Here is a 17,930-nt window from a genome sequence, read left to right on the forward strand (position 1 = left end):
GCTGGTTACATTTTTTAAAAACAATGCTTGGGAGCCAGCGTGATACTATTGAAGCCCTTGACGAGGAAGGGCTCAATGAGTATTTGTTTCAATTCGATGTTTGTTAAAAAAAAATTAAAAATCTGCATGTCATGTCTTGTCCTCATCATTGTTACTATCTTAATGTTTCCTTCCCAGGTAAACATTATACAGCGCCTCGAGCGATAATTTTAAGTTGATTTTTTTTCCTTAATGAATACATGACAGTCTTATTTACTGTATACTTATGATGATATTTACAGTACTGCCTGTCTTGTTATTCATTTGAGCTTTATATCAAATTGTAGAGCATCAAAATAATGTTCCGTTAGTGGTAAGATCGGGTGGTCGGTAAGGGATCAGGGTTTTGGTCGGTATGGGAATGATGGAAAAGAATGTGGTAGGTGGGGGAAAAATATATCACATATCTAACACCACTAGAACATGGATAATGTTTCATGCCGGGGAAAAGTCAGTTGACAACCCAAACCTACAACCATGTCTTCATATTTGCGACATTGCTCTTTGTCAATGGTATTATCTATGGTTCTTGTTTTGGACAGACTATCTCCCTTATTCTCGTAAGGCATAACCAGCTCTTAGCAGACAGAACGACTCCAGTGGGGAACTGCAAAGAAGGACAATTAATAATTCAAAACAAATGTGCTCTGAGTATTATAATATGGGGCTGAGAAATAGAAAATGATAAAGGGAGATGGGAGGTAACTGGATACATTTCTGCATAAAGCTTTGAATGAGGAGATCAGAAATAAGCAATAACTATACCTTCTTTAAGTAAAATGGGGATCCTCCGAAGATGGAGATGGATGGGACAGGTCTTAAGAATACCAAAAAACAACCATTGTGTGCACATAAAACTGCCAGAGGAATAGAGGGAGAGCAAGAGAAACACGGAGGATGACATTTGACAAGGAAATAAACAAAATGGGATTTGCATCCTGGAGGCAGGCCTTGAGAAGATGTGTTCGCAGCCCTATTCTCCACGAAAAGAGATAGAAATAAGTTAAATAAGAAAAGTAATTTAATTAGAATAATTTAAGTTTATTCTTTTGTGGTCAGTTAAATAACATAATGGTCTATGCAGAGTTTATTAAATATTACTAATATCTGAACTTGTAAATCAGAATATTTTATATTTTTGCAATCGGGTAATTATTGAATTATTGTTCCAGATATAATAACAATAAATGGCATTTATATAGCACTTTACCCCGTTGTCACAGGCTCTAAGCGCTTTACAATGATATAAAACAAAACATATTACGGTAAGACAAGTGTTGATGGAAAAGTGATACGAATTCAATTTAACAACAAATATGATAATAGTCGTTAAGCAAGATTTGAAAGTGTTCAAAAAATATGCCACTATTTTCTTTAGTAAATTGAGGATTTCAATCAGTGGTCACTTTGTTGTTATTCTGGTCATCTGTCAAGTCGGTTCTATATCCAAAATTGTTTGCAAGGCCAAACAATTTCTTTGCACATAATTTCATGTTTCTAACACAATATGCATAATTTTGGTCTTAACTATCTCCCCTTTCTAAGATAAAGTAAGACACTTATCATGGAGTGATATTGAGCAAGCACGTGATGCATTTTGACAGTGCAATGTGGGAATAGCACAGCAAGGACTGAGGCCTAAGGTTAGAAAAACCTAGAAAATTCAGACATGGTTCATAGTCTTCTCCTTTTTGGAAGTTGCTGCACGAAATCAGGATTGTATTGAGAATTATATTTCCTTTTTCCTCCATGTCTCTGACCTGTCTCTCTTTCCCTTCTGTCATCATCGCTGGAATCAGAATTACAAATAGTCCCTACTTTTTGTCTCCTCATCACCTCAGCAGTTCTTATCTTTTCTGCATTTTCTCTAGCAAGTCTTTCTGCTCTTAATTGCTCTATAGATGTACTGGAGGATGACAATGATGATGATGATGATGATGATGTTTTGGATAATTTAGTTGATTGGGACTGTTTCTTGTGATGATCTTTCTTGTCTTTGTCTTTACTTTTGTGTTTCTGTTAGAAGAATAAATTGTTTTGAAGTAAAATTATATCATCTTATAAAAGATTCATGGGTAACCCCCCCCCCCCCACTCCTCTCCCAACAAAAACAATAACAACAACAAAAAATTATGTTAACCCTATTTTCATGCTTACCTAGAAAGTACTATTTCAAGATTTGGGGGTCATTTGGCCCCCATGACTTGCCAAGTGAAAGCTATTAGAAAGTCCTTTTATCTTATTTGAGGGCAATTGACTTTACTGGGGTAAAATTCCCTAAAAAAATAATATTTTCTAATTTAATGTTTGACAACATGATTTTGTTGTTTTGTTATGACATCTTCCATCTTCTTATTTAGTGACATATTGACCTTGCTGGTTGAAAAGGATGAGGACTTAAAAGGTGTTCCCTTGTGACAGATGCTATGCCTTCAACTGGACACGAGGTTCTGGGGGTTTTTTTTTAGACTCTGAGTACAATATATATTAGCAATTTCAATTTCACAGTAATACATCAGTAATACTATATCGTGGTATCATTTGCAATCACAATTTCCAGTCAGATGTTGCATATTTAAACATTATTGAAACAATCAAAGTGTCAACATCACTCTGGCTGCATTAAACATGATGACCAACTTGTAAAGCCTTGAACAGCATTTTGCTTCTCGACAGGAATGCAGTTCGGTTACAAAAAGCAAAAGGATCAATGCTAACATAAAATTCTACATTGATTTCCTTTGCCACTGTGAGATGATCTTATGTTCATGATCCTCGATACTTACAATTCTGTATTCATCAAATACAAAATTTCAAGCTAATAAACTACCGATGCTAGCATATAATAACTGTGTTTTATGTGGGAAATGATATGGACCAAATTTCAAATTAATAAGCTGCTGATGAGAGCATACAATAATTGTCTGAATTGGCTTTATAGTGCAATCTTTTTATTTCAAATTCAAAACCAGTGAAAATAACAGCTCAACACTTATCCAAAAAAAAGGTAGACCAAAAATAAAACAAATAGAAACGAACAAAAAAAAAAAACTCCAACAAAACAAAAACAACAAAAAACGCTGATTCAAAGTGGGACCAAAAATACTGGTTGATTTGGGTTTACAATTTACACACAAGAATTTTTGTATGAAATTCAACACCAGTGAAAACCAGTGAAAACAATAATAATCACTCACAATATTGAGTGATTAAAACAGAGATGGGAATGGTGTATGTTGATTTTTTTTGTGTGTGAAAACTGAGTTGGTGGGGTCAAGAATTCTGCACTGTGTCCACACAACAGGCCTACATAAAAATAGTCACCATAACGTTATGCCATGTGTGTTGCTGCAAAATCCTAATGTTCTGGGTAGTAAAAATGGAAACATTGAAGGAATTAGTGATTGTGTGACAATCACAAAGGCTACACTACTATATATAGTTATGATTTATTAGGTCTAGCAAAATCTTAGCCTATGCAAAGATTCCTTACATTACATAACACAGTTTGATAGAAATGGATCGAAATGTGTGACCATGTTATTTTAAATGGACTATAGTTCTTAGTCTTGATTTCTTATATCTGTGATTTAATATTGACAAAAAAGTCTCTAAAAAAGGTCTAAGAGTATAATTGAATGGCCCAACAGAGGCTCAATCACTATCACTATCAAGCGGACGTTGGTTGCCCACACTATGTGATGACAAAAGTCTGCCCATTCCCTTCGTCTGCTGACAATATCATATAATTCTCTTCCATTCATCTTTGTCCACTCCAGGATGTTTTTTATATAACTAGGGCTAGTCTTCCCCTTCTTCGTTTGCCCTCCATTTTCCCCTGTATCACATCTTTCATTAGCATGCATGGGTTTTGGCACATATGACCGAAAAACCCGAGTTTTCTCCTTTTGATTACATTTACTTACTTACTTAGGCCACCCCTTGGGGCGCCCAACTTGAGCCACGAGTCTTCGCCATTCTGATTACATTTAATAGCTCTTTAATAGCCTCATTAGAGGCAATGAGACAAAAACAGGTAAGTGGAAATGAAAACTGGAATAAATTGCATTTGAAATGAGGGATAGAGCTATTTCTGTAGAAATCATTAGAATTTTCTTCAGTAAAGTCATGGGGACCAAATGACCACCGAAATCAGGAAATCATACCTTCTAATATTTTTCTCTTTGAAAGTCATGGGGGCTATTTGATCTCCAAACTAGAAAATCTCAAATTCCAGATGAGCATGCTCAGTGTATGCATGTAAAAAACCTGAAATTTATCATGTGCACGTTCTTCAACATTTTAGGAAGAGTCACCAAATTTCAGATCTCTGCGTCAAAAATTGACAGATTAAAGTTTTTTAAAACCATAACCCTGGGGTAGCTTTAGACTCCAAGCATGAAAATAGGGTTTTAAAAATCTAATTTCCTACTCATCAAAGAAAATGCATTGCTATCAGTGAAACACCAGACAAGAAAACAACGCTGGTTTGATCTTTTAAAAGCCTTTTTTCCCCCCAACTTAATGCAAATGAGTATAGCTTAGTCTAATATACATGGAGGTAGACCAGAGGCCTATCTAAAAGCTGGCAAGTATTTTTGTTTTCTGTCTCGTGTTTTCAAATCAGAAAAAAATGACATTATCCTACATGCACCAGTATACTATGTCACACCTTACAACAGGAGTAAAAATAAAATGTGTATTTTATTGCTATCAAGACCATCCTGCATCAGACCATGGGGTCATAACAGACAACGCTTCCTCTTTCTCTCTGCATCGTAGACTCATGCTCATTTCATTCACTGAGAGAAGCAATTGATTATAGACAAATTATATATAGGGATTTTCATAATTATCTAATCTTTAGCAATTCAATCAAAATTGCCTTATATCCATATATCTAACAAATTTTCATTATCCCAAGGAATTCATCAGTTCATTATGAACGAATTGAGAATGTGTTCTCTTTGGTGCTATAATAATTAATTATAACAAAACTTTTGGAAAAAGAAAATATCTTTTACAATTTTCAGTCTTATTCTTTTTCTTTTTTTATCTTTGCCCAAAAGTATTTTATCATTCTTTTTCTTTTTTATCTTTGGCCAAAAGTATTTTATCATTTTATAATAAGTGTGGCACTGTGGAGTAACAGTAGGACTCACAACACCAGGTTTGAGAATTGGAGCCAGATATTAAAAACACAGTGACAGATTATATTGTCCATTCAGTGGTGATTGGGTTGTTGGATATGTCAGTTCTAGCAGAAATCACGTCCTGTCAGATCAAACATACCTAGCTAGCTACCCAATCACTAACCGTTGGACAGAAGGGTGGTATTTTTAATACTAAGGAGGTACCAGAAAACGATACTGACCTTGTATTTGTGTGACTTTTTGTGCAGGTAATCCTTCATCTCTAAAAGAGGATCCATCAGTTTTCTCTTCTTGTCAAGCAGTATTTCCCTGCAAAACCAAGCATGAGTTCTATTTTTGTATGATCCTCATAATAAAGAAACACAATGAAATCGAGGATGTATATTCTTTTAAAATAATTGATGATTTAATGATATTTAACAAAGAGATTTGGTGATATAAATGAAGTAACTCTCATTCACACCAATGTAAAAATGTTTCTTTTTTTTTTTATTTGATTTTTTTATTCAAACAAACTTAACAACACGTTCTACACCCAAAAGTCATTTGAGGAACTGGCAGGTCACTGGCTCCAAACGGCTCATTTTGCATTAAGTACAGAATAGCATTAAGTGTCTTACCAAAAAGTTAAGGTAAAAGAAAAGACATGAAAAAATCAACCATGCTGCAATGTATTATTTTCAATTCCTGAAAAAATTAAATAAACTTTCTAGTCCACAATTCCTTTTTGACAAAAGTTCAACGAAAAGAAGATGCTTTTGTTTTCTATTATCTTGCTTGACACAAAGAAAGATACAATTTTTACTTATGTCAACATAAGATGAATCAATTGCAATCACAGCAAACAGCTCTCACTCTCATCTCAAATGATCATGCCACAATGGGATATAAATGTAAGTTATCATCTTAGATTACTTACAGTAACTTCCCTCTATCACATGATCTGCCACCATTCAGAAATGAATCAGCACAGTACCCAGAACGACATATTACTGTTTTGCCTGTTTCATTCAATGAAATTCCCTTTGAAACATTTTCTGTGCACAGTTTAAGACTAATGGTTCTACAATAGCAGATATTCTGATTTTAAACTGCTTGAGGCTATTGGACATAATATTTCATCATATCAAAGAGGAAGTCTCCTCACTTCTCTTTGGATGATTGTGGTCACTCCATTGTGCTGCATTAAGTCATATTCAGTAAACAAAAAATCAGACGGGGGAAGCGAAATGATATTTCATTTGCAAAGATTATTTAAATTAATTGATTATTTATTTTAATCTTCTTATCATTTTCAACAATGTAAAAGTAAATTTATGTGAACCCACACACACTCAAAATTTTAATAAATACATATGTACCAGTCATGACCAAGTCTTTTGACAATTATACAGGGTATCCATTAAGTCTTTCCCTGTTTAATAATGACTCTTATAGAAAAACGTTACAGCCATTATACTTTAAATATGGACTTCTGAATACATAAATACTTAACATTTTGTTTACTATTATTTTTTACTCAATGCACCTCAATATGGTTGCCATGGCTACCTACAAGCAAATTTAACCTATATACGAGTTTTTTCCATGTGTTTTTGTAACTTCTGGGGCGTGATGGAATCAATAACAGCTCTTTTTTCATGCTAGACATTTTAACATCTGTAATGGGAGATGAATAAATAGTATCTCTGACATCGCTCCATAGGAAGATATCATATGGGGAAAAGTCCAGTGACCCGGGCGCCAGGCAATCGAGAATATTTATCCCAATCCATCTGTCTGAAAACATGCCATTTAGAAATTTGTGATCGACCTGAATCCAAGTTGGAAGAACACCTTTTTCATTTTAAAAAAATATCTATGGCCGATATTCATGATGATAGCTTGCGCATCACACCCTAGCATTTCTAAATAGACATTTAAAGTAATTGTTTTTATGGTAAAAGAAAGTGGGCCTTTAAGTCTTTTGTGTATCTACCAATACCAAACATTCACTCACACTCTCTCTCTATTGTACGGTTAGAGTCGGGCATCCTCATTAGGTATATTAATTGAAAGTTTAAGTTATGCTTAACAATATGATACCAATTGTGCCATGTCTGTTGTGAAATGCATGCAGATAGACAGCAGTAAATGAACACAACACCGAATTTCATTTTTGTAAATATATATTTTTTAAAAAGAGGAGAAATATGGTAAATTAATAATTAAATGTATTTATTATGTATGACTAAATTATTTATTTAGTACCCATGCTTTGGATTCGCCATTTGTATGGCTCCTATCAGCTTTCTTTACACTTTTAATTCTTTTGGACATCAAGCTTATAAGAGAGTAAGTTTAAATTGTTCATCAAGATGTTTCTGTATCTCCAACAAAATGTTGAGCAAATCCTATGAGTTGTTTCTTCATGGTTTATTCCTCAGTTCTTTTTTTCCTGTATGCTTTCAATGGGGTTAAGGTCTGGATAAACAGCAGGCCAGGAAAGAGTGGAAATATTGGAATCTTTAAAGAAATTTGAGGTAATGTAAGCTTGATGTGTCGGTGTCTTTTTCTTGCATCAAACATGTTTCTTTATGATTTTCAATAAAAAGCACATCATGGTTTTCAAGAATGTTTTGAACCTAAGTCTCACCAGTCAATCTACAGTTTATTTTAACTAAGGTCTCTTCATTCCATTGATAACTATGCTCAATACCACTACAGTAGCATATCCACAGTCCACATGTTCTTAAATCCAAGCTCAGATGCAACACTAACCATTTTTCCTGTAACACACACCTCTATGGTGGTTTTGATTGATTTGAAATGACGCTTCATCTGCAAACAATACACCTTTTCTCAATCATTGCAACTTCATGGGCATGTCCACAAGCCCATTGAAGTTGGCTGACATTTTGTTTATCCATAAGTCTTGGTTTGACAGCTGATTTTCAGGCTTTAATCCTGACAATTGATAAACACCTCATTCTTATTTGTCTACTCATGCCTCTATCTTTAAGAAAGTTTCATTTGTATGACAGTTTATCATCTTTATCTGATTCTTTGATTTGACCTTTCACTCAACAGAATTCATGACCATCGCCTTAGATCGGGATGGTTTAGATGGTAAAAACTGAATTCATAACTACACAGAGGAGATGTGCCAGCCTTTATTGTTTTCTTAAGATAAAAAAACATAAATTCTTAAGGAACAAAAAAGTAAAATTTCAAACTTCTGATTTTTTTACCATTAAATTAACTTTTGTCATCTGGTTCACTGATATAATACAGGACTGAGGCGAACATAAAAGTCATCTATGGACGAATTAATGCCTACATCAATGAAGTCCGGGCATTCGTATGTGACTCACAATCTGAAAGCCGTATTATGTCGGAATGAACTATGTATAGGAAATTGAATTGATAGCCACAATAATGGAGCTTGTTATTAATTTCTATTCCATATGATGGTGAATAAATATAATATTTTACATTGCAAATAGATTAAAAGTTCGAATCTCATCATTTCAATTCTTAATTCACTTTTAGAGGTCTGATTCATCCTGACACAATACCTTTTTGAGACAGGTAAGCCCATATCATATAAGATGTTTGGAAATGAATTTATGTCCATAGACTAAATTATTTTATAGCTAATAAGACATGAATATAAGGAATAAAATGTTAATAAAACATGGATACTTATTTGATGAGATTTATTCTAAGAGTACAAATTCTCACTTGATTTTTCCTTGTCTATCCTCCTCGTCAGACTGGTCAGAATCTTTATGTTTTTCATGTTTTGACTTCTTACTCTTTTTCGACTTTTTCTTTATATACCACGGCTCTGCTTCACCTATTGAAAAGGTAATAAGAAAAGTTAAATCAAATCTCTCAACATTTTCTTCATCTTAGTCTTAGCCTGTTCTTGATCAATGTTTATTTATTATGATGTTGAACAGGGTCCACAGCAGAAATGCATGCTCTTGTGAAGAATATAAGCATTAAATTGTCCTAGCTATAGGTAGCCTCTATGGTGTAATGATAGTATGTACATCTGACTAGTAATCATGTCTGAGATTTGATCCCCAGTCCAGGCAGGCTAATTTTTTTTGGATGATAATTTTTTTCTTGTAATATTCTTATTTCTGCTTCCTCTGGCACTGTTTCATACAGACCTTTTCAGATGTTTATACTTATACCAGTGTCTGCTCCCTAATTTGTCACAATAATGAAGAAGACAATAAGGATGATAAAGAATCAAAATATTTCCAAAAAAATAGTTTTGAGCTGGTTTTATTTTATTAGTAAACATTGCTCATCATCAATAATGGGATGAAGATATTCATTTTCATGAATGCTATTTGCACAGTATCAAAATGTAAATTCATTTTTTTAAAAAGATTTTATTGCAACTTATCTTTGGCCAGTCTTTCAAGTGACCAATAATATATTTACATCTCTGTTCTTATTGATTAACCCATTGCTTCTCAATGCGCCCGAATGCGCCCGCTGAAAAATACCTTCGATCTTTCCAATGCGCCCGAATGCGCCCGGGCAGAAAGTGAAAGTAGATGGTATCGCTGCAACTCTTTTAACGGCAAAGGTTACTTCCGTAGCTTTGTGGAACTCTTATAAATAGAAAGTGCGAGAATGAAAGCGAAAGCAGCAATTTACCGTAGCGAAATATCTTGGATGAAACGAAAGTTACAGATTTTACAAACTTGTCAACAAAAGTCAGCTGTTTTGACAAACCAACTTCGTTTTTTTCAACAATGGCGTTTGATTTATTGAATTCCCTCTGCAATCAACGCAGTGTAGTTGATAATACAATTGATGACGAGGATTCAGGTGATGAATCAGATATAAACGTACAGTTTGAGGACATCGATAATGACAATGATAGTGAACAAAGTGACAGTGACAGTGATACTGAACCTGCACCCACAGAATGGTCAGACAACCTGCACAATGTGAATGTGGAACAATTTTCAGAATTTTCAGGTGTTGTGTTAGATTTTGACAGTATGAACAGCCCTCTAGAAGTGTTTGATTGTTTTTTCCCCCCTATTCTGTATGAGCATCTATCAGAACATACAAACCTTTATGCTCGGCAATGTCAGGAGAAGAAAGGTGTCGATAAATACTGGAAGCCGTGTTCATCATTGGAGATACAAAAATACATGTATATCAATATAATGTTTGGCATTCATACATTGCCAGACATTAATCTCTACTGGTCTTCAAACCCTAAGTATAGAGTTCCAGCAGTGGCTGATGTGATGGGTAAGCAGAGGTATATGAAAATAAATCAGTACATTCATGCAGCCGATACGTCCGATGTTGTTGCTGTTCAGCAAGATCCTGTCTTCAAAGTAAGACCTATCATTGATGAAATTCGCAACAAGTGTAAAACTCTTTATAAACCAGCAGAAGCGATAAGTATCGATGAGGCAATGGTGAAATTCAATGGCCGCCTTCACTGGAAGCAATATCTACCAAGCAAGCCATCGAAATATGGAATAAAAATTTGGTGTGCTGCAGAAGCGAAGACGGGCTACCTCCTAAATTTTTCCATATATACGGGGAAACAAGATGGCGTTAGAAATGGTCTGGGACACCATGTAGTGATGAATGTTGGAGTGGACTACCTAAACCAATATCATGCATTTTATATTGACAATTTTTTTAGTTCCGTAAAGCTTGCGGAGGACTTGCTGCTGAATAAAACCTATGTTTGCGGAACAATGAGAAAAAACCGTGTGGGATGGCCGCTGAAGGACAAAAAAATTTTAAAAGGTGAAACATTGATCAAACAAAAAGGAAATCTTGTTGCGACATCCTGGTTTGATAAAAGAGAGGTCAATATTTTGTCCACCAACTGTAATCCAACCACCACAACTGTTACTCGGTCATCCAGGCGTGGGAGAGTTGAGGTTGATATTCCGACCCCAGTGGCAAAGTATAACGACAATATGGGTGGAGTGGACCTTGCCGATCAGTACCGCTCATACTATCAAGTGGGTAGAGCATCAAAAAAATGGTGGAGGTATATTTTCTGGTTTTTAGTCCAAACGGCGATGATCAACTCCTTTCTCGCGTTAAAATCGGCGGCTGGAATAGTAGAAACCCGCTCATCAACTTGCAGACACCTTTTGTTCAGAATGAAAGTGTTGGAGGACTTGCTAATTAGAGCAGGAGCCGTTAACTCAGTTCCAAGAGCCCCTTCTGAGCAACCATCAGTTTCATCAAGCGTTACGGCATTAGACAAACACAAGAGCGTGAGAATTCCGGGACGTAAAAAACGCTGCTATCAGTGCGCTGAGGAAAAACGTAAAACTCCATCCAACAGAACCCCAGAAACTGTGAATGGCTGTGTTGTTTGCAATGTACACTTGTGTGAAGGCAAATGCTTTGCCAAATTCCACAAATATCAGTAAATATTAAAAAAATATCAACTCAAAAAAACAAACAAAGACAAAATTTGGGGGTAAATATTGTTTATTTTCTCTTTGATAATTTTATTTTCATGGAAGCGGTTTTAAAATCAATAAATGTTGCATATCATTGCAAAGGAAATTCATTTCTGAATTTCACTGTATTTTTTGTTTAAATAAAGGTTGAAAAATAACAAAGTTATGAATTTTTCAAAATTGTTGGGTGATCGTGCTGTAAGAGTTATCTCCCTGCGCTTGAGAGTTGAGCATAACTTGACCTAGATTTCTTTGAGAAGCAATGGGTTAAAAAACCAATTCTCATATATACAGTCTCAATAGACTCTAACTCTCCAAGATTTACTGCATTTTTAAAAAAGTATTAGTATTAAGAAATTATTCCAGTAATTTGCATTATATCAAGAAAATACAATTCTCTATTAAAATTTTCTGCATAAGAAAATGACCACTCAAAATGGAGACAAAATAATCGCAAATTAAGCATGTTAGGGAAAAACTTTAGGGACAAAAGAAATCATTTTGTTTAATTTATGTGATAGGCAAAATATAAGTAATGGTTAGGTAGGATTCTCGCTATAACTCTGGCCACACCGTAAGGGATTTAAATAAACATTTTGTCATGATTTTTATTTTAGGACCTGTTTAATCTATGGAAACTTACCGCCCTGACTTGCAAGTGTGCTCTGACCAAGATAAGTTAAGAGCCCAATCTTTTTCTCAAATGCTTCTTGCTCATCTTTTTTTTCTTTTTCATAATCTTTATTTCTCCCATCCTTTCGTAACTGAAATGAAAATAAAAAATAACCATAGAACACATGTCAATCTAACATGTTTGACATTTTAAATATATAATATATGACACTTTCTATCTGAAGCAAGCTCCTGACAGAAAAAAAAGGTATTTTGGTAATTGAACCTTGGAAAAATAAAACCATTCTAGTGATTTCACTGTAATTTAAACAGGAAATCCTTTGTTTTGTTTTTTTTTGTTTATTGCTTTAGGTCTCTTCCAACACAAATGAGGTTATATGAGAGACTGCTGAAACAAAAAAACAAGCAATCTAACAAAAATAGTACAAATGTAAATCAAAATCATAACCTAAAGATATCATAAGCTAAGTTATAAATAACCAAGAACAAACAGGCAGAAGATTTACAGAAAAAAAAATATCCCCTGTCAAAAATACAATCACAAACCAAAGAAGCAGGATAGGCTAGTAAAGAGAAGAAGAAACAACATCACTATCGGATCGTACACCCATGCGAACATCATAGGTATATGATTCAAGGGTGATGCTCCCATCCAACCACCCGCGGAAATCCTTTGTAATATGATTATAAGGCAAATAATAACTATAATACATACTCATTCATCTGATTGGATTGAATGATGAACCAGCTCGATGACAGCGACATGGCACACTACAACTACTGAAGACCTATCTCAGAGTTAGATACTAACTCATCAAATTTAGAATTCTAGTCTTCAGATGGACATAAAGAGACAAAAATGCAGTAAATCAACAAAATTACCCCATCTTCAATGTCTTTGAAAAAGTTGATATGTTCTTGTCTAGATCCAAGTCCTGGAATTGATACTGCTTTGGATGAAGGTGTGGTTGTAAATTGAATAACAGGGTTAGGGATCTCTGATAGTTCATCATTGACTTCCTTTAAATTTAACTGTTTGTCTCCACCATCTTTAGTAGATAATGCCTTGGCTTTAGCTCGAGATCTTAACAAGTCTGTTCTGGCTTCTTGCTCCTGAAAATTAATACCAATGAAGAAGAATGAAATTTGGTTGTAAAGAGAGGTAGATAATTGTTATTAAGGAATATATATTCCCAAAAACTAGAAATGCGAACATAACAATTAAACTTGTAGATGCATCAAAATATATAAAATCAAATCTCTCAGTCAAAATTAATCTACTTTTAAAGTATGATATAAGCCAGCAAAGAACATGTTTATTCAATCTATCTAAATTGGCATTATATATAGGCAATGAATGCATAAAATCTGAACAATACTCACAGCTAATGCTATTCTTTGAAGCCTTTCTTTTTCTTCTGCAGCAGCCTTTTCTTCATCTCGTCTGACACGCTCAATATTTTTCTTAGTCCGAACATGCCAACTGCAAAATATTTTGAATCAATCCTTGCTTTCATTTTTATAAAGACCACAATTAGTTGATAGAGTGATTTTCAAAACATGAAATAAACTATAAATTTTATGATTGCAACACATAAAATATGTTTACATAACATAGGTTCAAAGTTTAAATTAAAAATAAACAAAAAACAAAAAAGAAACCCTTATTAATCTCGAAGGGAAAAAAAAATTCTTTAAAGTCTTTTTATAAAAACCACAGTGTGGCATTGCAAAAAGTGCAAAAGGGCTTACATTCTTGCTCAAGGAAACAAGGAGAAGCCAACACAGTTGCTTAAACCTGATTCTTCCTTCTTCTTTCTACTGTATTTCATTCTTCTTCATTCTTTTTCTTCTTCTTCTCCTCCTCCTTCTTCTTAATATCATTGTTGATGATTATATTTTTTTTATTATCATCATCATTATTATTGTTATTATTGATATCATTATTATGATCACCATCATCATCACCCCCATCACCATCATTATTATTATTAATTAATGTTATTATTATTAATATTATTACCATCATTCATCAATATTTATAATTTTTCCCTCTTACAATATTCTTTCCCTGTCTTTTTATGAGTACAAGTAAAATATTGTTCCGAAAGCTCCTACATCCCCAGTATTCTTTTTAAAAATTATGTTCTAGGGGTTTGGGAGGGGGGAAACTTTTTTTTTAAAGTCTCCCCCCCCCCTCTCAAACCCCCTACTATCTTCTTCTTCCAGTGTCATCTCATGGGTTGAGGTCGACTTGAAATGACACGCCAATCTTCCCTGTTGACAGCTTGCTGACTGCATTCGGCTGCCGACAATCCTGTCCATGTCTTCACATCATCTATCCAAGTTCTTGCTGGCCTGCCTCTTCCTCTTTTCCCCTCCACTCTACCCTCAAGAATGTCCTTGTTGACAGTTTGATGGCGTCTTAGGTGTCCAAAATACTTAAGTTTTCTTGTTTTTATTACTTTCATTAGGGTCGGTCTGATATCAAGGATGTCACAGACTTCTTGATTTGTTTTCTTTTCTTTCCAACTGATTTTTCCAAGGCGACGGAAAGTCCACATTTCAAAGGCCTCAATTCTTTTCTCTATTTGTTTGTTCAAGGTCCATGTTTCTGAGCCGTAGAGAAGTGTTGAGTGGACATAACATTTGAGTATTCTTATTCTCGTTTTCATCTGCGTTTGTTGCGAAGTTAAAATGTTATTCAGTTGACTGAACCTCGACTTAGCTATAGCAATCCTGTTTTTCACTTCCAGCTCATTCTTTCCGTTGTTGGTCATTGTCTGTCCAAGATATTTAAAAGAATCTACTTGTTCGATGTTTTGATTATTAATTTGGACTTTTGCGCTTTTTTCAGGCTTCTTTGACATGACCATTACCTTCGTCTTTTGAACATTCATCTCTAGACCCTTTGCTGTACTGTTCAGGTTTACTTGATTTGCAAGGATCTGTAGATTTGTCTCGTTCGATGCCAACAATACTGTATCATCTGCATATCTCAGATTATTTATCCTCCTACCTCCAATAACAATACCTGGAATGTGCTCGGTTTTACGGAAGATAAACTCTGTGTACAGGTTAAATAGATATGGAGAGAGGATACATCCTTGCCGAACTCCTCTTTTAATTGGCGTGAAAGGTGACAGATCGCCCTGAATCCTGATGGCTGCTTTTTGATGCCAATATAGATTGGTTATTAGCCCTATATTTTTGCCATCAATGCCTGCCTTTTCCAGACATGTCATTAATTCTCCATGCTGTACCCTATCAAATGCTTTTGCGTAATCGATAAAGCATGCATAGATTTCTTTTTGATGATCAAGGTATTTTTGTGTGATATTATTTAAACAGAAAATTGCTTCTCTTGTCCCATTATTTTTTCTAAAGCCAAACTGTACATCGCCAACTTCATTATCGATGGCAGCCCTGATTCTTTCTAGGATGATCTTCAATAATAATTTAGTTACATGGGGCATCAGACTTATTGTGCGGAAATCACTGCAAGTTGTCGCCTTTGGTTTTTTTCGGTAGGGTGATGTAAACCGATTTGGCAAGTTCGTCTGGAATATAGCCTGTATTGTAAATACTATTAAAGAGATCTGTTAGTTTCACAATTGAGAATTCTTTCAAAATTTTTAGCATTTCTGTTACAATGCCATCTTCACCCTCAGCCTTGCCATCTTTCATATTTTTCAATGCATTTTCTATCTCACATGCGAGTATTGGAGGACCTTCAGTGTTGCTTGGCAAAGGTATTTGGTGCCCCCTACTATCTAGAACATTATAATATAAAAATTAAAATAAAATAAAAAATAAAAAGAATAGGTACTGGGGATGTAGGAGATTTCGAAAGGCCTCCCCTCAATTTGATTATAGATTAAATTAATGTAAATTTGAAATTGGCGATCGGTTGGTAGAGCATTCGCTTCACACGCAAACCGCAAAAGGACTGTGACTGAGACTGAGATTGATCCTGGGTGTAGTCGAGATTTGTTCTGACCCCCTGTTCACCCAGGGGGTGAATGGGTAGCTGAGTCTGTTAGATTTGGCAGAAAGTACTTTGTGATAGATCGAAAGGATAGTAATAATAATAATAATAATAATAATAATAATAATAATAATAATAATAATAATAATAATAATAATAATAATAATAGATCTTTATTGTCCATAAATATGGCAATTTGTCATTTAGTTAACACTTGTTACTAATGTTACGATAACTGTAACATTGAACAGAAATTTCACTCCAACTTATTTTCTCTCTCTCTCTCTCATTCTCTCTCTCTAGCAAGCAATTGCTATTGTGAGTTTCACGCTAACTGAAACTGGGATAAACTCTATGACTATCTAGAGACAAGAGTCAGAGACAGAACAGAGACTGTTATCTGGAGTGTGTAAGAAGTGAGAGTGAGAGACGGGCCAGTGGTACAATGACATTATTAGTATTAGATATTAGTTTGTTTTATTACGGGAGACAAATGGTTGCATATTGATGATGATGTAAAAACAGATTTGCTACTTCACCTTTTTTGCGGTAAAATATTCATATTTCGTCTCTTTTAACAGCTTAAAAACAAAATAGGCCTACAAAACTATTTATTTTTAGTGGCTAGTGGCTAGTGCTGGGCGGGTACCCGGGTACCCGCGGGTACTCGCGGGTAATAAAGTCAAACCGGGTACTCGAGTAAAAGGGACGGGTAGCGGTACCGCTTCAACAAATGGAAACCGAATGAGTGATAATTGGATGTAATACAATTTTGATCTTACATATTACATTCACATGACCTTTTCAAAAATTTTCCTCTTTTATTCTTCCAATTACATTGATTTTTTTGTTTTATTTGTAACACACATTGATTCAATTTTGGAATCAACAGATTAAGACTCTACTAGTTCTTATCTTTTAAAGGAATCTCAGTTATTTTTAATTTATTTTTTTGGTTTCATTGTAATTATTATCTTGTTTCTCTTTCGTTTCATTTGTTGTATAAATAATAATAATAAATGACTAAAAAAAAATTAAAAGTATAAAAACATAAAAAAAATTAAAGCAAATAAAGCCCCACCCCCCCCCCCCCCCCCCCCCCCCCCCTTCACAAAACATTTTTTTGTCAAAAAGTCACTCCGCCACGGTACCGCGGTACGGGTAATCCGACCACTACCCGGGTATTACCCGGGTAATGATTTGGGCGGGTAATCCCAGCACTGCTAGTGGCTAAATCTCAAACTACTACAGTGACTAGTGTTGGGTTATTTGATCGCTTTTACTCGATCGACGACCGAGCGCCAAGCCACGAGTCAGTGCTCGATCTCAATGCCGGAAGAGCGAGTTAGTAAAACGATCACTCGATCGTAAAACGATCAAGCGGGTTGTGAGCTTGAGACGATCTTGACACGTGAGACGAGCTTGAGACGATCAGGATTCGAGCGAGCGGAGGGGTAACGAGTGTTTCGAATCATTTCAAATTCAAACGATCACAGTTTGCCATCCGATACCAATCGCCAATGTTTGCACACGGTAGTCTGTGGTTCTTCCACAGCCCTCACTCCTTGTCAGATGTTAGTGTGTCTGGGTGGCAGTGGCAGGGAAATTCGTATAGGTGTATCACGCGTGTGTGACAAGACTTCATTAAACCTACTAAAGTTT

General features: G+C 35.0%; 1 protein-coding gene across 2 annotated transcripts; it reads right to left on the bottom strand.

Moving 5' to 3' along the window:
* Positions 1 to 1,059: 1,059 nt before the first annotated feature.
* On the bottom strand, positions 1,060 to 17,527 carry LOC144968762 (leukocyte receptor cluster member 1 homolog). Of its 2 annotated transcripts, none has more exons than XM_078907415.1 (8): positions 17,490 to 17,527; positions 16,808 to 16,892; positions 13,664 to 13,763; positions 13,163 to 13,393; positions 12,291 to 12,411; positions 8,916 to 9,030; positions 5,414 to 5,501; positions 1,060 to 2,055 (listed from the first exon to the last, which is right to left on the bottom strand). In XM_078907415.1, exons 2-8 carry the CDS (start codon positions 16,828 to 16,830, stop codon positions 1,714 to 1,716), a joined length of 1,020 nt encoding a protein of 339 aa, XP_078763541.1. In that variant the 5' UTR covers positions 16,831 to 16,892; positions 17,490 to 17,527; the 3' UTR covers positions 1,060 to 1,713. The 2 variants fall into 2 exon arrangements, with proteins under 2 accessions (XP_078763541.1, XP_078763542.1); XM_078907416.1 differs by having other exon boundaries at positions 16,808 to 16,875; positions 17,490 to 17,525.
* Positions 17,528 to 17,930: the final 403 nt, after the last annotated feature.

The sequence above is a fragment of the Berghia stephanieae genome, chromosome 3, assembly GCF_034508935.2.
Source record: "Berghia stephanieae isolate SIO BIC M18660-M18661 chromosome 3, UCSD_Bste_1.3, whole genome shotgun sequence".
Lineage (NCBI taxonomy): Eukaryota > Metazoa > Mollusca > Gastropoda > Nudibranchia > Aeolidiidae > Berghia > Berghia stephanieae.